Source organism: Pempheris klunzingeri, chromosome 9 (genome assembly GCF_042242105.1).
Source record: "Pempheris klunzingeri isolate RE-2024b chromosome 9, fPemKlu1.hap1, whole genome shotgun sequence".
Classification (NCBI taxonomy): Eukaryota; Metazoa; Chordata; class Actinopteri; order Acropomatiformes; family Pempheridae; genus Pempheris; species Pempheris klunzingeri.
Window position 1 is genome coordinate 1,267,013 of NC_092020.1, and position 27,143 is coordinate 1,294,155.

At 42.2% G+C, this 27,143-nt stretch overlaps 1 protein-coding gene across 1 annotated transcript; it reads left to right on the forward strand.

Annotated features, from left to right (window-relative positions):
• Positions 1-12,144: 12,144 nt before the first annotated feature.
• Positions 12,145-26,583, forward strand: sh3rf2 (SH3 domain containing ring finger 2). Its single transcript, XM_070836880.1, has 11 exons — positions 12,145-12,267; positions 12,529-12,925; positions 15,127-15,420; positions 16,782-16,877; positions 17,965-18,357; positions 24,053-24,174; positions 24,341-24,511; positions 24,737-25,011; positions 25,108-25,412; positions 25,531-25,835; positions 25,978-26,583. Exons 2-11 carry the CDS (start codon positions 12,530-12,532, stop codon positions 26,156-26,158), a joined length of 2,538 nt encoding a protein of 845 aa, XP_070692981.1. The 5' UTR covers positions 12,145-12,267; position 12,529; the 3' UTR covers positions 26,159-26,583.
• The last annotated feature ends 560 nt before the right edge of the window (positions 26,584-27,143 follow it).

A 27,143-nucleotide genomic window follows, 5' to 3' on the forward strand; every position in this document is an offset into this window, starting at 1 on the left:
ATTTACAGCCTTGGAGGACATTTGGGGTCTCTTTCTGGCCTGATTGTGCCAAGTCCAATGTGTGGAAATAACAATGGAGCAGATTACAGATGAATCCAGGGGAAGAAATGACAAAATCGCGATGAATGTCATCACCATCACCCCCTGCAGAACATTGGGAGTGATATCCTGCTTGGTGGGACTTCCCCCGCTTGAATACAGAGAAAAAAGACACACATGTGCTACAGCACAAGCTTACGGGGGGCACAAATATGCACATTAGGTCTGAGGGCTGCTTTCTGCTTTCATCGCTACACTTCACTGTTTTTATACCTTTTGACTAACCATTACCAGCAAGTAAAATACAAATCAACTGTAATGTCTACCTGTGATTCTATGATTGGTTATCAGACATATTTCCTTGTGAAATTTTGGCTTTGAAACACTTGATTAGATTTAATTGGCTTCCAGTACAATGCTGTCCTTTTCTTCAACCTCTGGAAGTCTGTACAGGGAAAAAACCACATCAAATATAAAGGGAAGATTCACCAAACCACAAAAGAACTTTTCACTTAGCTGATGTTATCAAGTCATGCATGAGTTTTATTAGTCCTGGTTTTGAGATTTCTATCTTTGAGATTTCTGCTGCCACATGAATACAACAAAAGTGAATAGACTTGTTTGTGCTGCTTAAGGCACTGAAACATACATGTTAGAATGCATATTTAAATATTTAAAAATGCAACAGCAACATTGCTTTCTAAAAACAGTAGTGTCCTAGTTACTCTGGAGAATTGACAGACTCTGTGAACAAGTTTCTTTGAAACTGCTTTCCACTGAAGATAGAGTCTCTATAAAAACAGTTTCTGCATTCGTATGCAGAAACTGTAGTCAAGGTATTAGGTTGGTATCAGACGCACTCTGGTTACCATTTGCTGTCCGTTTGAGTGTCATTAACCAATAGTGAGCAGGCTTTGGTTACATCCAGGTAAACAGTTCATGTGGAGAGCAAAAGAGCAGGAATTAATTCTGTCTGACGATGATCTGGCTTTTTATTTTAGCTTTATGAAAAACTGAATTGGATAACAGTGGACTGACGTTTGAAAAGAAATGTGAGCTATTGAATTTTAGTTCTGTGAGCACCACAAACTAAACTTCATTCCCCTCTAATGTACGGAGGTGGCGAAAGATGGAGATCGCAAAAACCTACAAGGCTGGATAACACTACAGGTAAGTGAAAAAAATATGTAAGTGAGATTTTTCCACAGACAACATGCGGTATATCATTTTAGTTGAAAATAATCCTTTGCTTGTTTGCAATTTAGTAGATTGCAAAAGAGGATTTCAAAAGGAAAAAAAAAAATTGAGAGAGTAAAACAATGGTGACATACAGAGCACATAATGCAATACAACAGTCCTGCAATAAATCCTACCTTCAAGGAGGAGTTTTTGTTTAGTTTTTGTCAAAACTGCTTTAGAGAGATGTTGATTAAACTTATTGGAGAGGTAGTTCTAGTACTTTATACAGTCCATTTGTATCAGTGAGGGTAAGCAATTTGCAGACCAAAAACTATAGGGGCCTTACCTCAAATTAGCCCAGGGTGGTCAAAAACCCTGCTCTAATCACTGCAGATACACACACACACACACACACACACACACACACACACACACAAATATATGTGCTGCAATGACAGGTGTCAGTCAATAGTGCTGACTTCAGCAGGCATTGAGTCCACAGTGAGTCTACTTTTGCACTCCTTTGGCGCCATATCTCTTCCATCAGCTCACTGCTCTGGCGCCAGCACTGAAATACAACAACGAGCACACAACCGTTCACCTCCTTAGACGACCACTGTCAGCATTACAGTTAGTTATCTGTAGTATCTGTGCAGCTCTACACGCTCTTGGATATTCTTCCAACTCCCGATGGGATCCATCTGGCCTCCTGCACTCCGCAAAAAAAAGGTTTTGAATTCAGGTGCAAAGCTCCTAATTGGGCAAGATATCAAATGGTCCTGAACAGCGAGTGGAGGAGAGTGGAGAAGGAAGAGAGCGAACTGGGTACCTGCTCCATCACGCTCACCTGGGCTCCCACTGGGACACGGAGTCCCAGGGGAGAAAAACGAGGGTGCAACAGAGAAGCTACTCCACTGCCTTGTTAAGAGGTCAGGAGAGTGAACTTGAAGCTCCACAGCATTTGTGCACGTGTTCATAATGTTTTTTCTTCTTTTTTTTTTTAAACGTTTCCTCTTGGCAGCTGTAAGGAGGCTGATTTACAGCCAAAGTGTCTTCCACTCGTCATTTTCCCCCTCATTACCTTATCCCTTTCTCAAGGACTGCTCTGGAGAATATACAGGCTCAATTAAGCTGTTCTGACCGGAAATCCCATTGCTCATAAATCACCTCCAAGGGCTACTGATCAGCGCTGCTACACCACAGCGTAAAGGAGCTCACACTGGTGTGTGCTGCTGAGCAGGGCAACGGCTATTATAAATCAAAAGAAGAGTACAGCGTATATTGCAGAGGATAAAATACTGTGGAACATCGTATCATAAATCTTGGAAATAATCACTGATTGTCTGTGAGCTGTGATATCAGACAATGAATAGAGCGAGACAGGTAAACAGTTATGATGTTATGGGAGAATGGACAAGGGCTTACTCACCTTCTCATATCCAACCAGTCTGTTAGGAGGCGGAAATTATGGCAAGAAGCTTTTTTCCTTTGAACTTTATGATGGAGTTTGTCAGTGTGTTATCATACAAGAGTGAAGGCAGATGATTTCACTTGTCTGTTGTGCCAAATTTTGTTCAGCCAAAATGTGCTGTGCTCAGCTAATGTGTCGGCCTATTAATTAATCAGCGGGGGAGCATTGTCTTAATTCCTCCCAACATTTTCCCAGTGCTGTGCAATTAGAATTGCATCCCCGAACTATACCTTGAGGTGTTGTTGCTTTATAAAACATCCTCAAATAGCTTCAGAGCGCATTTCCTAATGTGTAACCCTTTTTAGCATACTGTATAAGTGAGATAAAGAGTCTGTTCGCTGTTAATTTCTTTCATGCCTTTTAACGAGGGCCTAGGGACAAACCCTGCTCTGAATACATTACAGAGATATTACTGTATAAGGAAATAATCTCAGTATTAAATTTGAGCATTCAATTTGACTCCAATGCGATAGAGGGGGTTCAGGTTTAATAAAACAAATCCCTCACACGACTTGTGCGATGTGAGCTTAAAAGTCACCGATAGGGCAGAAATAATTGTTGGAGGATCGACCTTTCTCACCAAAATCTGCAGAATTTTCTGTAATTCAAATCAGTTTTATGCTCGACTCAGCCATCGCGGCTGGGAGGTGACTACAACGTGGCACGCAAACCAACAGTCTCTCTCAGCCTGTCACAATTCTTTGAATGTAATCCAATCTATTTTCAGTGGTAATCTGTTGTTGTTAAAGGATGGTGGGGTACAGCACTACACAGCAGAAGCTACAAATGAATGCCAAATATATTTATTTCCCAGCTACGCTCATTAAACAGCAATCTTTTCTCTGGAGAAGAAATTACCTTATTGTCACCTTCCAGTAAAAGACTGCAGGATGTATTTTTGAGGGGTATCGTTGAGTATTTTTTACAAAACTAAGTGTATTTTGCACATAAGAAACCCCTCATATTGCACATGGAGTCCTAGATTAATCCCCCCAGAGATTAAATGTTGCACACAGATGGTGGGCATGTTGCATCCACATCGGCTGACCTGCTGCCACTGCTCTCTGTGATTATCAACAGTGCACTAAACATATCTGCACAGATTACTTAAAAGCATGTCGGGCCTGGAAATATGAAAATCAGGGAGCAAATTCTGCACATGAATATCCCAGTGTTTGCACTGGTGAATTAAAATAAAGCACCAACCTTCCTGAGTCCGTTTATAGCCTGATCAATAACCAGATCAATAAACATGGCCAAATCAAGATATGGGGCTTACACACAGCCTGTGGAAAGAAATATAGAAGATTTTTTAACAAAGACTCTTGCAGATGATTGCTTTTCAGATGTCATGCCAATTTGGGCATTTTAGTACCTAAAACTTGTTGTATTTTAATCTAAGGAAAGGAAACACTACTTGGACTCATCTTAAGGGGAATAAAATGTGATTCAGCAATGATCTGAGACAAAACAGGAGTCTATAGCCATGTTAGCAGCTCTGGGGGACTGTGCTTGGGCACAGTAGTGCAGCTAAATGCTAACACCAGCATACAAACATGCTCACAACGACAACACTAATGTCTCAGTGTTAAGCAGGTTGATGGGAATATTGATTTGCTAAAACCCAAATACTGGAAAAAACTGAACTTTTGCTCTGATGGTGGCACTAAAAACATTAAGGGATCATCAAAGTTTATACAGTTCAGTGTGGGGGAAACATGAATGTCTGTAATTTTATTATCCATCCATCCAATAGCTGTTGAGACATTTCACTGAAAAACTGTCACTGTGAACCTGCTCATAATCAGTAGGACATGTTCGCATCTGGAAACTGTACAAAAATGTGGGAAAATCCGTCCAGTGGAGGTCCAGATGTTTCACAGTACGACTGAAAACCGGTGGCAGGATGACAAAAGTCAGTGGGATTCTCTGGAGACTATGAATGTCCAAAATAGTGGATGCCGACTCTAAGGCCTTTTTCTGAGGAGTGAGGCGGGTTTCTAAAACCATGGCTACAGTATCATCTGTACTCTGCACTCTTTTTAAACAAGTCTTGCGTAGATTTGATGCTAATCTAGTGCAACAACGTAGGGTCAGTAAATGGCTGTTTGTGAGTGTACAAGTGTAAACAACAAAGAGTCGAGCAGATGTTGTTTCTCTGGTAGCAGTGAAAGTGTTAAGACCCCTGCACTCTCATTAATCTCTATTGGCCCGTGTCACCGCTCAGAAAGAAAGGCGAGATTACTCCCATCCTCGGCCTCAGACTCTCATTTAGCAACATACTTCAAACCATTATTCAGCCATCACAGGAAAGCCACAAAACAAATGATATTTACTTCAAAGGCCATATTACCTCAGGGGGGAGGGATAGAGAGCGAGGAAGCCAAGAGATGGAGAAAAAGGAAGTGGGGTATAAGTAAGAGTTTGAAACTCATCATGGAGCGGCAGTACATTTACTTCCTCTGCAAGTGTCAGGCTGTCATCTGTCATCTAAGAACATGACAAATGGCTGAAATGAGCTAGAGACGGATTTGACACAGATGTCTGACATCACCATCTAATCCTTCACTACACTCTGGGAATGCCACGATGGGATGGACTTGATTGCCATGGCAACAAACTCAAAAATAATCCTGCAAACCCTGAAAGCCTGGGTGATTAGGTTTGATTTTGATTGTGGTATTAAATCACAGCCTGCTTCTGCACCAAAGAATGACTGATTTCCAAATTAGGGCACTGTTAATTAGTCACCCTCATAGAGATAGCCCACAGTCTATCACAGTCCACAATCAGAGAGCTTTACTCGCGTGGTTTTAACCTCCAAGCTCCTTACAGCTGAACCAAAGCCTCAAGAGTAACACTGATTAAATCTGTGCTTCAGCTCCTTCTATCATTTGTTTTAATGCCACGAGTCCCATTTTGCTGGGTGAGATATCAACATCTGGACAGCTGCATCTTTAAAGTCACAAGAGGTCGAGCCCTAGTAAGTGAAGTCAAGGTGAAAGAGGAGGAAAGACAAGTGCATTAAAGGTAGGGTGCAGGTGCTGGGTGATACTGAGCTGCCCCGCCAATGTATGTGTGTGTGTGTGTGTGTGTCTGATAAATCCACAGTTTGGGTGCCAGCCATGTGTCAGGAACAGGTCTTCTGTGTGATTAACTTTAGATAAAGGAGACTACGGACGTGGCCAAGCAGCATCCGAGCTCTTCGAGGAAATAGAGACGAGACTTACATACAGGATGAGGAACATCTCACTCCCTATTGGATCCCAATCTGTTTTTCTTTAGGTAAATAACACACATGCAGCATCTGGAAAGCCACGTTTGGTGCTGCTAAAACACAGTGAGAAAACATTCAAACCATGACAGAAAGTGAGTCTGACAAGATAGCATTCAGTTACTGCTGTGTAAGTGTGTGTGTGTGTGTGTGTGTGTGTGTGTGTGTGTGTGTAAGTGTAAGTGTGTGTGTGTGTGTGTGAGGGAGAGCCGTGAGCAAATGCATAAACTCCTCCAAGGGACCGGTGACATTTCTCGGTTTTGTGCGGCATACAGATTATATCCACGGTTTAACAGGAGTCGTGATCTGGCCTCGAGATGGCATTTAGTGTCACCTTAATCACTTCTGACACACTTTTCATCACTGCCATGACCGCGTCCAACACTTATCGAAGAATGTCACAGGTGAAGCCTGGCTGACAGAGGAGCTTTACTAGCAGTTTAATATGTTTTTCCACATATATGCTCACATTTTCTTGTATCTTTAACCTTCATTTGTCCAAACACACATTGTGGGTTGGCCCAACAGGTAATATCCTGGACAATAATTTAATTAGAGCGCTGTATCACAGATGTGTTTTTGTAATGGATGTGCATGAATAACAATGAGGCAGACAGAGAAAGAAAGAGGTTGCATAACCTATTTTGAATGCTCCGAGTCTTTCTCCAAAACTGATACCAAGCAAACAGTGTGACACATGTATCTGCCTACTGAATGGGAATTAGACACACACAGAAGCACATCAAAGGGTGTGATTGAGGGGGTTTGTTCCACAGGAGATGAGTGAAAGAAACTCGGCCAGTCATTTCAGATGTGAATTACTTTCATCATCCGCACACATACGGCAGGCCATAATAATCATGTTACTGCGTTTACTTTGTGAAAGAGAATTTTCCTGTTCGCAGAGTCTTGGGGGATGATAAATAGAGGCCGCTTCTTTTCTTATTCATACGCCATGCAGTATACATGCGTACAGGCCTGCTTGATTTTTGTCCTTCATGGAAAAGAGACAAATCTTTGTCTGTAATGCTGCTCCACCTTTGAATCGATGCTCTGCAGGAGAACAAAAGCCTTTTGGTGTGTTGCTCTACTTAAAAGATAAGGCCGGGTTTATTCTGTGTTTTTCTTTTTGTCAACAAATAGCACAGAAAGACAAAGCCTACAATGCGTCCCTGTGTTTGGACTCACTCCCGAGCCAATTTGTTCCTCGTGACGTAAAACACAAATGAATCACAAGGCAACTCAAACAGGTAGAAACAGGGAAACGGGGAACTATTTTCAGCTCCATATGAATAGACATTTGATGAAGGGTGGACTCTCTAAACTATATTCTTCGTAATTAAGGAATCAGCTAAAATTATGTCCACATTTGACAATTCTGCATCTCAGGATTTACATCAAATATTACCAGTCAGTACCAACACACGAAGCAGCGTGCTCCTCATGTAGCAAGGTGAAAAGAAGGGTGTGAAAATCGGGGTGGTGTACGAGCATGTAGCAAGTCCTAACACAATGCTGAGTGAGCCTATCATGAGTAGTGTACCAGAGTTTTAAAATGGTGTCTATGGTGACATCCTCACGCTGGCGCACTGGTAGCGATGAGTTTATGTCAGTCAGGTTTAACAGAGCCGAGGGGGGGTGGGGTAATGATTTTAACGTCCAAGAAAAGTTTCTGATGCTCCAGATAAAAAAGAATCTCACAATAAACTCGAGAAGTGCAAACATGCAATGGTGGGATAAAATAATTTGGCCGAACGCTCCTGTAACTAATCATAAAATTGGCGCACTTCATAAACACTCGTCAAAAGTGCTTGTATAAGTACTCTGAATGCCAGATGGGGCACTGCAGAGGTTCTGCACTGCAGGTTAAACCCAAGCCCCCAGGAAGTGCACCAGGCTTTGAAGTCATTTTCACATAGTGGCCACACCATATGATTGCAACAATAACGTCTGTCACGTCACACCATTGGGCCTAAAAATACTTTTTTCCGTAGACTTACATTGTGAAAGAGAAATCAGTGGATGAGTCACAAGCTCAAAGAAATTATTTCTTTCACCATCAGAATTTTATTCCCAATCAGCTAGCTGGCTCACTAGTGCGCATGCTCCATGGGCCCAACAATGTGGAAGTTCCGGGTACTTCTACTCTCAGGAAGTCAAACTTTTTTGACTTCATGAGCCACTGAGCAAATTTCATAGGAATGGACAAAGCCCCGCCTCCAATGCTGGATCCACTTTCCCACACTTTTAACCATGTTGTATTTGCAATGTGCAGATAATGCAAAAAATATATGTGACATGGTGGGTGGGGACATGTTGCCAGTTCAGTGGTGAACAGGTTTTGGACAAGAGTGGGAAATGCTCAGGTTTTAGCTGCAAAGGCAAAACTAGCTGGATTGAGTGATAGTTGTTCTTGGAGTATTGCCAGTGTTTTTCTTTTACATGGTTGTGCAGAAATGTATGGAAAATGCCAAAATGACCGTCAGATAAGAAGCTTGTCTGTTGAGATGGATAGAATCTTTTTTTTTATTATTACTGAGCAGGAAAGGAGAACAAAGATGAAGCTCCAACAACACCAACGGCATGCTTGATGTCCTGCCAACCTTGGAATACAAAAAGTTGGGCATTTTTCTAAGGATCCTTTTCAAACGCACATTTTCTGAAATTATTATCCTTTTTACCACCAGATCTACTTTATTCGGGATGGATATAAACTGCTGTGTACTTCTCAAATAATTGGATCCAAGACTCATGGGACTTCACATTTCCAGCACTGTGCCACAGTGTGCTAGTTTCCCATCAGGTTGGATAATGGACCGTAATGAAGGGAGGAGGTGTCCCGTTTCAGGTCTTTCATGCCAGCACAGGACTGGCCAAACACACAAGGCCTGATTCAGAGACTAAGAAAAGTAAGAAACCAGAGAGAGAGAGAGCAGGGCAACAGTGGCCATTCTGAGAGAGGGAGGAGAACAAGAGGACTGGAAGAGGAGAGAGGGGAGACGCAAAGGCGGTCCCAAAGGCAGCGAAGAGACAGCTGGCTCAGAGGTGTAGCATCCTATTTTTAGTTTCCCTCATGAACATCTCCAACTCAAACAGCTGCCGGAGCATTTGCACACCAAAAGACTTCAGCACCATCGTTCCTGCAGACAAAAAACCCCACGGAACAGAAAAGCTTAAACCTTACCCTGGCTCAGGTGTTTCAGCTGCGATTGGCTCTAAGCTAAAGTCCCGCCCCTCAGCCCCGAGTCCCTCAGGTTGTGTTTTTAGTTTGGCTGAGTTACTTTCAGACATGAACGCAAAGGTGAGGTGTAGTGTAAAGTCACATGACCCAGCGTGCTGCTGATGCACACCACCTGCAGTCTGGCAAGTAAGGCAGCTGTAAATAGCATATGTCCCATGTGAGTAATGTAGAATATAGAGGGCCCCAACAGGCTGAGGGAGCAGTCAAAGGAGGTCATTAATGACTTGATGGGCTGAGATGTCACTCTGGCATCTTCTGGAAAGGCAGAAATGCATGTAGCTTCTTTAGTATGCTGCGGGAGAGATGACAGACTAGTATATTTATTATTTTCCTAAAGAAACACTGAGACACTTTGATACTGTTATGGTTACAAAATATTTAATTCATGACACTCTTCAGAATCTGCCTCAATAATAGCTCCAAACTGAACAGGAGCACCTACAAAAAAAAAAAAAAGAAAAAGTTTTGTTATCAGCACCATCAACGATCTGATGCATAATGTGAAAAATAAATGAAAATGTCCCTGAGCCAAACCTCATTTAGGCAATGACTGAAACAGTGTCAGAGCTACAATAATAAACTACTGCATACGTAGGTAGGGGAGCAACTTAGTGCGCTACCCAGAAGTAAGAAAAGAGGTTGTTTCATTTATTTATCAAATATGAAATATTTATTGAATTCAATCTGCTGGCAGAGGACCAGGCAGAACAAACTGTGGGTGGAAGAACTGCAAAGTTACTTCATGGATGGAGCTTGATGAAAGCATCTGGTGGAGGACTGCCTGCTGCTCTGCATATATTCTATGTCCTAAATTACATTCCAGAGTCACGACTGAGTCAACTGAACCGGAGGACAAGTCATTACGGCCCATTAACATATCACTCTGTTGTCAGCTGCACATTTTATCCGTCAGACAATGGGAGTGGACACCTACACCTGCATAAAAGGTGAGGTGTCTGTATAGACACAGGTATCCAGAAAAGCTGTGGATGTTCTGGTGTAACCAGTTCAACTGGAGGGAGGTGTTTTTCCTCCAAACACAGACTGCAGCCTTACCTCACATGTTTACTTTGTCAGAGAAAACTGGCCTAATCAGCACCTGGGAACTGCTACAACTACGACAGCGACTAAGTTCTAGGCGAGGGATTAGTTCCCTCTGAAAGGGAGAAGTTAATTATGTGGCTTTGATGCACCTAAAGTGCTATTCGATTTGTGGTTAATCCTCATCAAACTGCTGCACAAGGATTATGCATTTTGACTGACACCTTGTTCAAATTAAACTGCTGAAACACATCCTCGTGCACTGTGAAGCACAGCTGCACATATACCACAGTCAAATGATCAAACACAGCTGCGGAGAGAGGGGGACAAAGAGACCCGAAAAAAGAGGGAGAGGCAACGCTGAGACAGATCACATTCAATGAGTTAGCAGCACTCTCTGAGTAAGACAGCATTTTAAATAAAACATGAAAGCTGGAGACGAAGGCACTCCTCCTTATACAGCAACTTGTGACAAGCCATGATATTCTGAGAGACAGCACACCAAGCTCAGAGCTATCCCTGGGGAGACCCTTCCCTCTCCATCTCCATCAGATAGACTATATATCAGAACTATCAAACATGGTTCTTCGTCCCACAACATCCGGGGCTCCTCAGCAGAGGCCAGACTGACCGTCGACTAATGTGCCGACTTCCTCTGGGCAACAGAACAGCCACACTCCCTCTTCTGTACCTTTGATTAGATTTGACAGAGGATCCATCACTCACAGATGGGAGCGCTAAAATCATCAAGAAGTTAAGTTTCAATCCAGAAAAAAAACAATATCCAGACATGAACTAAAATCCAAGTCCTGCTTAGGCTTCCCTCTACTGTGCCAGGGCCAGGGCTGAGAGGAAGGGCCTGGATCAACTTTGATATGAACATGTAAATAAGTCATGGCTAATCTCTCTCTCTCTCTCTCTCTCTGTCTTTTTCTGTTGCTCTCACTCTCTCTGTAAAAGCCATATGCACATTTTTAGAATTCCCCGAGTTCTGCTGACGTGAAGAAAGAGATGAAAAATTCATGCTTCTTTAAAAAATTCAAACAGATGTCCTGAACTTTTGCTACATAGCCAATATGGATAAATTATTTAGCCATGGGATGCCAGAAAGGGAATTTGGGCTGTGCAAATGAAATCCAAACAATACTAAACTAAACACATAAAACAAGTTATTATGACTTGCACCATCATTATCATCTCCAGCGATAGCTGCAGCTGCTCTGCAAATGCTCATTTAAATGATGGAGGATGATGTCTGTCTGGAAGAGCACACGTCTGTTTAATTTTTCTAAATTTTATTTTGTTTTTCCTCCGTTGTTTCCAGTTTGACTTGCAGGTGAAGCTGCAGCGCTGGTCAGTGAACGCACCAGCAGAGGGAGACCATGTCACATGATAGAACAACACTCTGCCTCTTCTAGTAAAACTTCTCTACACATGATAATCAGAAAACTGTGGTGCTTCTCGCAGAACAATTACAGAGCTAAGGAGATAAAACAGTGTCAGTCTGGATTAGAGCAGAATTTAACAATTAATGTATTCAATAAGCCTTCAAAACACGTTTTTTAATTCATCCTTATTTAGGAACTACTTTAACAATTACTAAACTATTTTCTTGACATGCACAACACTTTTTCTAATTATTTCACCGATGCATATTATTTCTATCACATTGCCACCTTTTCCTGCCGTTAAAAAGCATTAGAGTAGCTTCAGGATCCGATCAGCTGTTAAGGGTTAAACTGAGTCGGAGGTGAAACTCGACACAGTTCCTGATGAATGAGCCTGACTGACGTCTTACTCTCACTTTGTTTAACGTCTCATTTCCACAGGTGGGATTCAAGCCGTCGCAAATTTTGACAGGAGGAAGTCGGAGTCACTAATGTAAAGCTCGCGCGGCCGTCCAGCGCCGCCCCCCCCAGCCCCCCGCGCGCACTGCGTCATGGCGACGGCGGAGAGAAAGTTACGCATTTCCTAAGAGGAGTTTATGGGAAATCGCCCCCCGCCAGTCATCAGATAACACGTGTAAGTGCTTTATGATTCTGTAGTCTGTGTTACTGGGACTAATGTGGGAGGATTTCGCCCTCTGTGACATATTTCCTGCTTCTGTCTCACCTGTGCAGCCAGGTGAGCTGACATGACACCTGTAGGCAAGCAGCGTGCAGTGTTTAGGGTCGTTTCTCGTTAATTCCACCTAATCAACCGGTTTGAAGTTATAAATCTTATTGGTTGTTAATAGTACTCGCTGAAATAGCCTCTCATTCTCTCTCCCCCCCCCCCCCCCAGTATGGTGGATTACAGAGTCTCAGACGTGCCAGAAGCCCTGCTCCCCAAGAGAGGCGGCCCTTCTAAAATGGAGGAGCTGTCTCTGGTGGCCTTGCTGGAGTGTCCTCTGTGCTCCAGGCAGCTGGATGGGTCAGCTAAAGTCCTGCCCTGCCAGCACACTTTCTGTATGTCCTGTCTGCAGAGGCTCGAGGCGGCCCACTCCCAGCTGCTCTGCCCCGAGTGTCGCGCTCCTGTCCCGGTCAGGACGGTGGAGGAGCTTCCCGCAAACCTCCTGTTAGTGCGGCTCCTGGAGGGGCTCCAGAGCTCCCCGGGGCCCAGCAGGGACAGACGCTCTGCCCGGTACGCAGCGCCCTCGTCCAGAGTCAGGGACGGTCAACACAGAGAGAAGCACAATGAGGTCAGTGCAGGAACCTTAATCCTTTACCAGAGGCAGTATAACCTAGAACAACTTTCTCTGCACTTTGGGTGACAGGTTTATTAGTCCAGCAGGTCATGTGATGAGTCTTTGTCTTTAGAAAACAACACAACACTGCAGAGACTGATTACTGGCTCAACACCAGTGCTCAGGAGTCGGTTAGCCTACTTACTACTAACATGTAACATTTTATTTTATTTTTACTCAAACATCACATGAATGCTGAATATTTCTTCAAAACTCTTTTCTTTTCACATTAACTTTGTTGGACTTTAAACATGCCCTCCTAGGCCTGCACAATATGGATGATCATCTAGATCACAGAATATGTACAGTCAATATATATCACAATATTAAGAAATGTGCATTTTCTGTTTTTGGTTAATCTAGCAAATTAAATATCCAGAAAATCAAAACACTTTGTCACATTGATGCAAAAGTGCCAAGTGGGATTTTTCCACCTATTAATCATTAAACTGTATAAGATTATGTGGTGCAGAAGAGCTGGTGTGTGATCTGACCTAGAGTCAGTGTTCACCCCGACTCGAAGTGATGAGACGTACGGTGCATTTAGCGTGACGTTCTTCTCACATCATAGACAATGAAGGTCACTCCAGTGGCCCCCCCCAAGTCGTTTCTCTGTCCTCAGCCAATAACTTTTACCAGCTAATGTAGAGGGCAGTAGGTGTATGATTGATAAATGTAAACTCAGAGACCACACAGATAGAATGAGAGAAAATATTGTGTTACAGGATTCAACTATTAAATATGAAACAGGACTAAAAACGGAGTGAGAGAAACCAACTTGTTAGATCTATAACAAAGAATTAAAGCTCATTCATCACATATGTTTAATATTACTTCATCATCATCACAGTAATCAAGTCTGTTGAGTGCATTTATACATATTATTGTTCAGTATCACTGTGTTACAGCTGCATCTTATTGTCAAAAAACTTTTTGGGAAAAATTTGGCACCGATAATGATAAAATTAGACACACCTACAAACAGAAGTCTTGAAATTTATGTTTTAAAGGAATCCTCTTCTTTTCAGGGTGTTATGGAGTTACATGAAATTACAATTTTAAAGGTAGTAGAGAGGAGTCCGTTTTTTTTAGTGCATGTTCAAAAATCATACAACTGTCACCTAAATCAAAGCCGACAGGGAGGTGAGGATCATAAATGTATTTCACAGTCAGTAAATCATTATGCAGTTTTCATTTGATGCTGATGTTTTATTCTCTAGTTTCTGCCGTTTAAACGCAGACACAGCTAAAAACAGCGCATCACACTTGTAATTCAAACATAAAGTAGATTGGTGTGGGGGGTTTATTAGACTGCATGTTAATATATGCATTATAGGATTTGAATTCCTGAAAACATCTTGTACAATTAATCATACAAAGCAAGTTCATTACTTTTAGGAGGATTTTCCCAAGAGGTGTCACTCAGTGAAAGTTCGGGTCCTCTGTGACATAAATCACAGCACAAAAATTGACTGACCTGCAACAACAAAGTAGAAGTTATTTACTGAGAAGAAAATCCACCCTAACGGACACTTAGTGTCTGTGAAATCATTGGTATCCGGTAAGTGTGTGATGAAATACATATTAATTTGTTTTGAATGGTTTTCAGTATGGTAATATTTCAAAATGTGCTATTAACACTGTATTATGCACAATTCTTCTGCTATCTTAGTTAACATGCAAGACTAATGGACAAGACTAATTACAACAAACTCTGTGTTACTTTTGCAGAAAATAAGTCACTGTCTCTTTGCAGCTTTCTCTCACCATCACTGGAACTGGAAAAAAAGACATTAACAGTAAAGCTTGAGTCAATGCCTGATACCATCTTTAAAGGCGAAACGGATGTGTCATATTTAATACATCTGCATCTTGATAAGAACATCACACATTTGTGTCTGTTCAGCAGTTAAAACCATGTAGAGGTTTATCATCCTGCACACTAATAAATGTCAAAACATCAATGTGTGCCTCACTAAATGAGACACACTGTCACTTATCATTTGTTCTCATCTTTAAAAGAGAGTGCAGCCCCTTCGCCCACCAACTCTTTAAAGACTTTAAAGATTTCAGAAACATAAATCAACAAGTTAACTGAATTCATGGCTTGATTTGAACTAACAGCAGCTCCTGTGTGATGTTCTTGTGTTCTCCAGCTTGCTCCCAGAGCTTTGATGCGTTCCCAACGAGGTGATTCGTCAGGCGAGCTGGTCCTCACGCCTGGTAACAGTATCACGCCGCAACACAAAGCGGAAGAGAACTGGCACGGGAACGGCGGTGACAGTAGCGGTGCTTCTGTCACTGCCAGCACGCTGCAGGCCGTCAGCCAGATGCCTCAGCTGCAGCCCCTCCAGCAGTCCCAACCTCCGGCTCTCTGCAGGGCGCTGTATGATTTTAAGCCCGAAGAGATGAATCTGGAAGACAGTAAATATTGTCTCAGCTTCCTCAAGGTCTGACTCTCACCGACTGGCTTAACACAGCAGGAAAAGCTTATTTTCATTGGGTTCGGTTGCACAAGTTCATTTAATTAAAATCCTCGCATGGTTGCCTACTCTTTAGTTAATGCTCAAAGGAAAAGATTCCATCAACAGTAACCTTCATTTAATAAAACATTAACCCTCAGTGGCAAAGAGCAAAGGTACCCCTTCATTTTACTGTATCTAGTGACTGTTGTTATAGTTCAGGCCATCATTTACTAACTAAATCAATGTTAAGAAGAGACGCACAAGGATCTGAGTGTCTAACAACCTCTACAAGACAGAGGTGGATCCCCGGTTTGATATCCAGTGACATCAGTCTCATTATCAATTATTCTAGTGATTATTCTCTTGATTAATTTGGTCTATAATTGAACAAATTGTCAAAAATGACAATCACACTATCACCTGACTACACATTTAATTTTATATCATGGAAGAGTAAAAAAAAAACAGGAACCAGAAAGTTTTGCCATTTTTGCTTTAGAATAATGACTTTTATTCACTCATCAACATTGTTGCAGATTAATTTTCTGTCGATTGATGCTAATCGATCGATCATTAATCTATTAAGAAATGTACTTGTTATATTTCATGAACTCTGCGATTTGCTTGATTTGTTACTATCATAACAAATGATTACCCTCAGTCTGCTGGTCCGACCAGCTGGGGAACATAAAGACATAGCTTTAGACTAAATAATGTATTGATGACACGAAAACCTAATGGATAAAGGTATCAATTCTGAAAATGATACATCGTACATCGGCGTAAGTGCTTGACTCCCTGCTCCCATATTAGAAAAGTGGCAACTTAACCCGTTGAGCGTCTCTCATTTTTGGACATGAACTTGTGGTATTCTATTTATAGCACAGGAAGTTCCCAATTGTACTGATACATAATGGTCACTGCTTTTTGTTCTTCTCACTGCTTTGAGAGACTTGTTGGAGCTGCAGGCTCAGACCTCTTCCTCAGTGGTTGTTACTTACCCTGAAGGATCTCTGAGGCAGTTATATAAAGGCCTCAGTGCTAGTGCGCTCTCCATTAAAGCACACTTGCGCCCTGCTCTTTTTTCTCAGTTTTAATGCAGATGGTCAAATGGTTTTTAGAGCAGGGCTGGCCGCAGAAAGGACTGGGCCTGCAGACACAAAGGGAGTTGATGTCACATGCTGCAGGAGAAACGCAGGGCTCGGAGAGTTTCTGAGCTGAGTGCTCAGTCTCCAGGCACCTGCACCTGGCATCTCTTTCTCAAGCGGTTTCTCCGACTCTCACTTTGTCTGTACTTTGTCTAAGTTAATGTCTCTCTGTGTCTGCTACTTATTTCTGGTTTACAGGGAGACATCCTTACTGTCATCAGACGGCTGGATGAGCACTGGATTGAAGCCAAGCTTGGGGAGAAAGTTGGAATTTGCCCTCTGCAGTTTACAGAGGTGAGCTCCTCTTATTCTCTCATCTGTCCTCTATTGTTTCAATGTGGGTTGTGGCCTTTTCAGCATGATCAAGTCTGACACCTGCCGTTTGGCACTCTGGCCTGATGGTGTAGCTCTTGAAATGAATTGAACCGTAGATGTCGTCGCTGGATGTCGTTAATTCCAGGTCACTGCCAGGGCGCTACCTTGATTTTCATTCAGATCTTTGATTCATCTGTAAATGTCACTCCTGGGCTGCAAAGTGCTGAGGCAGAAAGCTAATCTGTGAAGCCCTGCTGTGTCTGCAGCTGCTCATTAGTGTGTGACTATGTGGCTTACTCAGGTTTGCAGAGCTTGCTTAGCTAGCTGACTGTCATTTGTTTTCCTCTGTACTTTCTGCCTCCAGGAATTAACTTCATCCATGCCAGGGAAAACTGTATTTGTTCCTACAGTGGGGCTGCTGCCTCATTCGTTCATTGTTGTTCACGTCCCTCATTTCTCACCTCTGCTCACCTTATATTTCGCTTCTCTAATGAGTCCTCTCCTCTTCTTTACGCCTCCTTTCCTCTCCTGTCCACTCATGTCTTCTCCTGAAGCCCCGCCTCAGTGATGCTCTTCATCTTTTTCTACCTCTGTACTCTGTTTTCTCATCCTCCTCTTTTCTTCTCTCCCCCTCCTTTCTGAGCCTGCCTCTCCTCGTGTCGTGCAACCAGGCGTGAAGACACAGTAATGCTTTCTCTGCTTGGGTGGCATAACAGCACATCACAGTGGGGAGTGAAAGCATTAACCCTGCCATGTCTGTCTGTCTGCCTGCTCAGCTCCTCTCTCAGCACCAGTCAACCCTTCCTGGCTTATTGGCTGGTACTTATGCTCCTGTCTGCCTGTCTCCCTGCCTGCCTGTCCAACAAGTTGTAGGGGTGAGTGGAGTAGTGATAAGTGGGTGTATTTAGACAGCCATTGCGTTTAGCAGCAGGAGCAGAGGTTGACAGGCACTAGTAGCAGGTAGGAGCGAGTTTGAGAGGATTTTCTTGACTGAGGATTGAGTCTCTGTGTAAGGATTTATCTCGATTTTCACTGTGGTTTCTCTTCATGTTTTCGTCTCTTTCAGCCAAACACAGTGGCTGCCAAACTGCTAGAGGGAAAAAATCGGAGAGGGAGTGACTCAGCAGAATTTCACCAACGGACTGGGAGCGGGGGCAAAGACAAGGCCATTGACGTATCCAATAGGACCACCCATCCCGGAGTCCCTCAAGTTCCAGCAAAGACACCCTTCATCAATGCTTTGCCCCTCTCCAACCAGCAGAAACAGCCTGCAGCCAGCAGCAGCAACTTTTATCAGCAGACTAAAGGAGAGACGACCAACATCAGCACCTTCAACCATCAGGGTCATTCACACCGCCTCTCTGTGCCTCTTGCCGCCCGGGGCCTCTCTCACCCCTCTAGAGTGAACTCTCAGCGAATTAGACGCCACTCTGACTCTTCACACCGACGCCTGTTACATGTGAGTCATGTGCCAATATACCTGCCTGTATGCATGCTACGCTGGTGTGATGAAGTTAGCAGAGTCCTCTTTCCCACAATCTTTGAGCTAAACTATGTTTGGCTTTGTTTTGTGTGCAGTGATTTGCCTTAATAGAAAACATGTGCTTGGCAAAGGGCATGACGGTTTGCTGTGAGATAATAGATGATTTTATTTGAGTCACTGAGGGATCAAGTTGTCCTTAGGGGCACAGGGAGGGAACCATGACACTAAGCTTAAGGAATGAAAGAGAGAGCGGCATCGCCCTTATGTTGGCTGCTACATGATTAAGTGGCTCTCATTAAGACAACACAGATGTGGAAAATGGCTAGATATGAAAGGAGTGAGACTTGAGGTGAACGGACCGAAACTTTGAAAGCTCTTTAATCAAGAGTCCTGGGACACGAGCCAGGGTTTCCCCACAGAGATGAATAGCAGTCTAACAGGGTGTGTGTCCCTTTTTTTCTTGAGCACAGATAGAGATATAGGACTTAAGGGAAGTTGTGTCATGGTCCCATTCTTGAAAGACATAACTGGAGAGAGAAGAGGAAAGCTTCGATTGAAACGGCTAATAGAATAACCATTGTTTAAGTGTAAAACACATAGAGACTATTTAAATCACTCAGAGTGGGTGAAAAAGTTCCTCACACTCTTGAAACTGACTATTTTTACTGTTTTCACTGTTTCTTGAGACTCTTTTAGGGCTGCCTGTGAATGGCATCTGCAATACATTATTATTATTATTTGTTTATTTATTATAGATTTAGGTCTCAAGCTTTGAGGACGACTTGCCAACCCACTGTTTTTATGTGACCAACATGACACCTGCTGCATACTTTATACAGCCTACATCACGTGGCAAGACGACAGATTGGATGATGAAAGATGAGAAAATGTTGGATTACTTTTTGCTTAGATGACCATCAGAAGCAACATGATAGAAACACAGTCAAATAGCATGCTGTGAATGTTAACTCTGCTTAAAGATTTCATATGAACAGTTTTGTGTTCACAGCTGGACACGTTGCCATTCATTTACATTAGAAACGGTGTATTCAAATACTGTGAATGCTTCATAAAGCCATAGCCAGCTAATGCCTGACTGCAGTGCCAACATAAAAGCCTCTACAAGGTTTAATTATATAACCTGCTGCCAAGTGCCCTGCCCCCTGAGATAATGATTTTCTTTGATTCAGTTCATATTTCACAGCTCTACCCTGCAATTACGCATGTCAGAGAATAAAAATGCTAAACCTCACGCAGGCCGGAGAAAAGAAAACAGGGGAGGAAGGGAGGTGCAGGATACCTAAGAACAAGATTAAAAAAAAACAGGAAATGGGAGAGATAAGAGGAAAAGGTAAGAGGACATACTGAAACGAAAAGATGGTGTAGAGAAACGGAAAACAAAATGTGTGAGCTGTGAAAAGGCAAAACACAAGATGTAGGAAGACGAAGGAGGAAAAATGAGAGATAGATGTAGAGAGTGGGAGGCTTGGAGAGTCCCTCAGTGTGTCTGCTTATCTCTCTCATGCTGATGATGATGAGTCACTGGTGAAGTTGGTTACATAACAGACCCCTCTCTCTCCCCTGCCTTCAAACTCCTTCCTCTTCACTAAGCAGGTAACACTCACTTTCACATCAGTGGGCCAGTAATAGCAGACAAGCCATGCACTTCCCTTTTTACAGGAGCGGAGGGCTCTGTCCCTAAAGCTGACGCCGAGCTCCCCACTGACCACTAGCATGTGTGCTATTCTTAGCGCTGCATCCCATCAGCTCTCACCTCTGGCTCCACTGTTTCACAGAGAGATACGGCTTCCCACCAACTGTGGATGAAATGATGCGCATTAGTGTGAATATTGGCATGGTTATGTAAGAGCAAGGTTTAGGGTGGAAATGAGCCAAAGCCAACAACATCTTCAAGTGTAACATAGAAAAGTTCAATTCCACGTCATACTTCACTGGAACAACAAAATATCTGATGTCATTGTTACATAAAGCTTATTTGAAGCCTGTGAATTGACTATAACCAATGTAAATAATCATGATATGATTAGTTGATTAATTGATGACTTGATCAACAGGAAATGATCCAGAAATGATTCTGATAGTTGTTTAGTAAGTAGATATAGATATATAGCACCACTCAGAAGCAGACCGCCACAAAGTGCTTTATAATAAAAAAAATAAGGCAGCAAACAAAAACACGACAACAGGTGGGTCTTGAGCAGCTGTTTAAAGTCCAAAGGGAGGCAAATCCACAAGCACAGTCTGTTTTAGTTATCAGCCTAGAACCAACAAACCCTGATCAGAAGATTTCTAATGTAGGGCTGCTACTGTAGTTAGGTGCCTGACCACACACACACACCTCTGAAAGTCAGACAAACAACAATTAACCTGAACTGAATTCTGAGACATTGTAGAGGACGTGATGAAAACCTTTGCAGCAGCACGGTAGAGTACTTGTGAGCAGTCCAGGGATGTTTTGCTGAAGGAGGTTGAAAGGGAGCTGCAGTAATTGAGACAAGATTGAACAAAAGCATGAATTAATCGTTGTCTGTTGCGTCAGCGTCTCAACTGTGAGGAATTGCAGCTTTTCTTTTTCTTAAGTCTTAGTGAACATCAGTGTCTGCAGGTTACAAAACAAGCAAATTAAAGACATCACATTGGGCTTTGGATAATTTTGGGAAAATGTCCAGTCAGTTCTCACTGTCATCTGACATTTCAAAGACAGAACAATTCATCGATTAATTAAGAAAGAAACTGGCACATGAATAATGAAAATAATCCTCCGTTGCAGCCCTACCATATAACAAACTCGAAATTGTCCTCCTACACAGGTGTCTTCACTCATGTTGCCTGATCACAGCACCTCCTGTGTGGGCATGTGCACATGGCGCTTGATTGACATCTCCCTCACTCTCCTGTTAGCTGTGTTGCACCTGTTAGAGTGGACAAATTACACCATTATGAGTAGGTGTTTGAGATGAATTTGACCTCAGCTGGAAGGTGGACAATTTCCATTATCCTGCCCAGAGCATATTCCACAATATACATTACAGAAAGTCATATGATTATTTCCTGTTGGAGCAGATCCAAATCCCAACACAAATATGATTTAATCATTCAGTCATTCACTCAGCAATAATTGTTAAATATGTAGTATATCTGTGATACTGACATAATGTCATTTATATTTAAACCTCAATGTTTAATAACTTATTTTTTATTAAAAATTGATGTAAAGACAACAAACTCTCTCAAAACCCAAAAGACCATTTAACAGTTAAAATGTCTTCACAACTACACATATGCACGAGGAGAGGAAAGAGCAGGAATGCAGGTTGTACGTTTCTCTTCGTTGATATGTCAGGGATGATTAGAAAGTGGCAACGTTGAAAACTTCTATCAGAGTTCTGCATATAGTTTTGACATTGGTTATGTTTAACCGAAGGGGGAATGACTACTAAGGAACATGATTATCAGCTGATGCATTAAAAGACATGATTAAGTTGGTATGAACTACTCTATGGAGACTCAATGTGCTCGGAATTAAACAAATAAATTAGGAATTATGGAATAAACAGTCACAGGAATAAATACAAATCAACTATATAACACAACTATGAAATCCTCTCATTAGTATGAAAAGTTATTTCATCCCTCCTCCTTTCACAACAGTTTATTGCAGGTGACTTCCACACCCATGCAGACCACACAGGCTAATTAGGTGTTTGCTCATGTAACTGGCTCTGCACTCTTTGTATTGATCGACGAAGACTGCAGTTATAAAATAAAACTGTTTAGGGGAAAGATTCGGGGAAAATTATGCTGTGAAATAAAAACGGGCTTTGGAAAAGGGACATTTGGAAGTAAAAACTGCTGGAATTAAATAAAAAGTTAGCAGATATTTACAAATATCTGGCTGACGAACACCAAAATGTGGAAATTATTATTCTGCTAAATGGTTTATTTATGGCTGCAGTGATTCTGGCCGCATGTCAACCATTAACACCATATAAAACTTCAGTCACTCCATAGCCAATAGCAGAATTACCCTCCTCATGTAAATATAGCCATTGTAGCTGCTGGGTCACTGCACCTGCGTGACTGTAACATAACTGAAGCTGAGGCTCTTTGTATCTGATAAAAGACAAACCCAGAATAGAAAAAGGACACAGAGTGATGAAAAGATCTAAATAATTTAATGCTGCTTTTTTTGTCATGTGAATGTCATAAAAGACACTATAGATGACAGTGATGCTCTTCCATCCACTCACAGTATATGATGGAAGGCTGATCTTCAGGACATTATATCATGATTTTACTCTTTACGTCTGCTTCACAGCACTGCCTTTGACTAGTGCGACTTCTAATAGCAACGGCAGCCTCCTAATTATGAATTCTTTTGTGCTTTTCTGAGGTACAGTGTAAATGCATTGCAGCTTAATGGTGTGAGCGCTGTAGCATCCAGGCACATGCTGTATAGAGGGAACCCCAGGCCAGCATTAAGGCTTTAAGCAGTGGCTGAGTGGTAGTGCTGTAAATAGCACGAAGCATCTGCAGACGTCACTGCTGAGATAATGGACACAGGGAAAGTTATTTTGGCCTCTGTGTAATGATAACAATGAGAAAACAATATATGTGTGGGCTTTGGTTGGTCAGAGAAGAAGATTAAAAGTATAAAATAAAGGCCTCACTAAAAAGCCCACTTAGTAATTTAAGTAATTAAGGGTAATAAGCTTAATTTTTGTCGTTAACGGCTGTGAGACACACCTCAGGGTCACTCCCTGCTAGTCAAAGGCTGCGTCAGGCCTGACTCACGGTCTGCTGACTTCAAGTCTGTCGGAGTTTCGTAGCTCTCGGCTTTAAAAGGAGAAACTTGGATCTATGATGATAAAATGCAAAAGAAGTCTGCAAGGCCAGTACATATGTTTTTTTTTTTTTTACTGTATCTATATTTTTCATCACTTAAAATGCATGGATCATCATTTCTGCTTTGATTAAATTGGGGCTAAATCTAAGCATTTTAAAAGTAAATCCAACTAATTATATCATATAGTATACAGGCGAGTGACAAACTAATGGAAAGCCCCTGAAAAAATGGAGTAGAGAAACATAACGAATGGGGATTTTTCCAAACAGGAACCCAAAGGGACACTGAATTTTAGTAAGAAAATTACATTAGTCACATGCTGTGGCCTTGGCAGTCACCACATATCAACCCAACTGAACACCTGTGGGGGATTTTGGAGGGACAGTATGACAACGTTAGGAAGAACTGAAATGCACAAAGATCAGTGGCCAGTCCATAGTGAGGGACAGGCTATGTCAAAAAGTGTATTTATCAGTCTATATACAAGGTAAGACAAACTAAAACACTGCTCTGGTGGCATTAGTTTGTGTAAGGTTCATGATAATCGTATGTGCCTTACAGGTACAAACGATTTTTGATTTTTGACAATACTTTTAGAGCTGATATTAATAACACCTTGCAATCAGTTCATGTCCTTTTGATAAATAAATTAAAAAGTTAAGATACTTTCAATAAAAGAGGAACAGATAATAATTTCGATATTCTCTAATCTACTCCAAGTGAGTTTAGTTAAAACTCCCGTTTTAATATTGTATTCTTAAATAACGTGCCATTCATCATGATTTTGAATCCATCCCATTACAGACTGAGAAGAAGATGACCAGCGAGACACCACCCACCATATCTATGGCCCTGTTGAACCCCCAGATGTCCTCTGCCTCTGCAGACGGCAAAAACTCCTCCACACAGCAGCTTTCCATCAGCGTGTGAGTCACTGTTTTAAATGTTATATGCATGGTATGTTAATACAGGACCACAAGTGAACGATATAAGTAGAAAAAGAAACAGGAAACGCTCGAATGCCCATAAAAAAGACAGCATAATCTGGTTATACATTGTGAAAAGTGTTGTAGTAACATCTGTGTGCCTCAGGTGTGCCGTCCTCTACTCATACAAACCACGACGGCCAGAGGAGCTTGAGCTGAGGAAAGGAGAGATGGTGGGAGTGTACGGAAAGTTCAAAGAGGGCTGGCTGCGTGGGTTATCGCTCAGAACGGGCAAAGTGGGCATTCTGCCCAGCAACTACATCTCGCCAGTGCTCAGGTGAGAGGCCTGACTGCAGAAAGTGGGAGCTAAATGACATTTGGATTCAGTAATTTAGCGTGGGCAGGACGGCATGTCATCATGCACATAATTAAATGATTAATGAAACAGAAATATAACACTGAGGCTGGTGCTTGGTTCACATAAACTTTTGCTGTTGTATAACAAGCGATTATACAGAAAGTACATCAGTTTCTATTTGAGTGTCTCATTGCCTCACTGCAGAACCTCGGCCAGACTCCTGGAGACCAAAGCAGCTAATGTGTCCTCACAGTACAACACAGTAGCTGGAAAGAAACCCACAGCTGCCAAGAATCCTGCTGTGGTCCTTGCTCTTGATAGGGTGAACGCTGATGGAACGGTACACTCAACAGGACAGGTCCCATCTGTGCCAAATGGAGCACAGCATGCAATGTCATCCACTGGCACCGGAAAAACGTCCTTCTATGGGGGTGCACAAGGTTGGGACACCGTGAGGCGCATCTTCAACCCTCACAGAAGTGAGTGTTAAACAACCACATCTGTCGTTTAACTGCTTGATTATATTAGAGATTTTGCCAGATTGTTAAAGACTGTTTTTTACATGTTTTTTTCAGGCTCAAACCATTACTCCCATACATCTAATCTGAACATGCCGTCCAACTCACAGCACTTTGCACAAGTTCAGGCGTCCGGCTACTCACCTGCCATGCAGAGGAAGAAAAACAGCAGCATCCTGTCCAATTCTGGCAGACCGCTGGGCTGGATGACTGAGCATGCAGCGCCCTCTGCTGCTGCAGTCTTTAAAGACAGGGACTTAGCTGCTTTTCATGAGGCAACGTTTCAGCATGACAGACAGCCCTCCAATGGGCCTCACTCAATCCTAGTCAGACCTGACTCACACAAGAACAATACAGACAAGGTGAGGTCATACTGATGATTTCTTGCAAGAGACACAAGCTTGCCTTTGTGTGAAGTATTATTTGTTGTTAAACTTCAGTAATTTAGTAATTAATTTAATAAATATTTTACTCTCCTAGCCGGCAAAGTCAGTGCGGTTCCTCACAGATGAAGACTCCCCTCCTCCAAGACTGCGGACCTCCTCCTGGTCGTCAGGAAATCAGGTTTTCTCCAACTGCTGCCCTGGGCCCCCTCCGTTAGAAGTGTGGGCCCCATCACTCACCCTGGGAAGAGACGGACCAGGGATCATTCTCAAAGAAGGAAAAGTTCCTATTCTCAGGAAAGGCATCGAAGCTGCCTTCTCAGATCTAAATTCTAACCCGCAGAAACCGACATCGTCACAGCCGTCTCTGTCTGCCATGTCAGCTCAGTTCAGCCCCAGCAGGTACGATGATTTATATGGTTGTCCCTGATTTAAAAAAAATAATTGATTATCAGACAGACAAGGTTGACATGAAAATGTGTTACTGATTCAGTGGAGTGGACAAAAACCATCTTTTTCACTTTTTTTTTTTTTTTTTTTCCAGACACAGAGTGACCTCAACACATTTAGCCCAGACGGACTCGGAGCTCAGTCTGCTTCAAGGAGAGCTCGTCCTGGTCCACAGACCTCGACCCGACGGACGCGTCCTAGTTACTCAGGAGATCAGTGGGCACACAGGCTTATTCAACTGCAGTGTTCTTCAAGCCCTGGAGAGGCTCAGCTGACTGTGTCGTACTACTGTAGTGGTGTAAATTTCTCTATTCCACGTGTTCACACTGCCAAATGACTTGACTGACCTGCTGAACAACAAGATGTGTGCTGAGGTCCAAAGGTTAATACTGCCAAATGACAATCCTATGAAGGAGGTGTTTATTTTTGTTGTGAGTGCATATGGGAGTGTGGTTAAATTCTCCAGAGATATATTGGTGTCCTTCAACGTATGTGCATGTTTGTTACACATGTACTATTTTAAGATTTTGCACAAAAACCCACCTATTGACTGTTCCTTGTTTAATACCCATGTTACACACATTGGTTAGTGCCTTTGTCAGGACCCACAAAGAAAACAAATTATATTTAAATATATTTAGAGAAATTATGAGAAAAAATATCTGTACTGCTTATGTGGTAATAAACTATACTTCCAGAATATCAGTAGTTTGGTGTCTAAGTTCTGGTGAACAATACCGTAATGGAAAAAAATTCAAAACTTCAACTGCAAACAAAGGTTTGTAAGCAATAGCAACAAAATGTGCACACAATGTGAAAATAGGCCTAAGTGTTCAACAACTATTTTAGCATTGCAGCTGAGTTAACTACTTCATATTATGTTGTACATTTAAAAATAACAAGGCTCGATCACAACCCTGTGGGACCCACAAGTTCACTGTGTGTCCACCGGTTTGTTGCGACTTAAATACTTTAAAATTTTAAATAAAGTATGCTTCTAAAGCAAAACATCAGTTAACATAATAATGGGATTAAGGTGAGTCCTGCCAGATTTTTCTCTCTGTTGGCCTAATCCTGGATTTTTAAGGCTGATACCAATATCAATATTTTAGAATTTCTAAAAATGTCATGATGTGTATCATTTTTTTTCTCGCATAATCCCTCAAATGTGATTAATAGTTTTGGCCACAGTCTGAACTGTGTAGGACACATTACAGTTAAAAGTTGTCAGTGCTCTCTGTGGAAAAAAACTGTAATGAA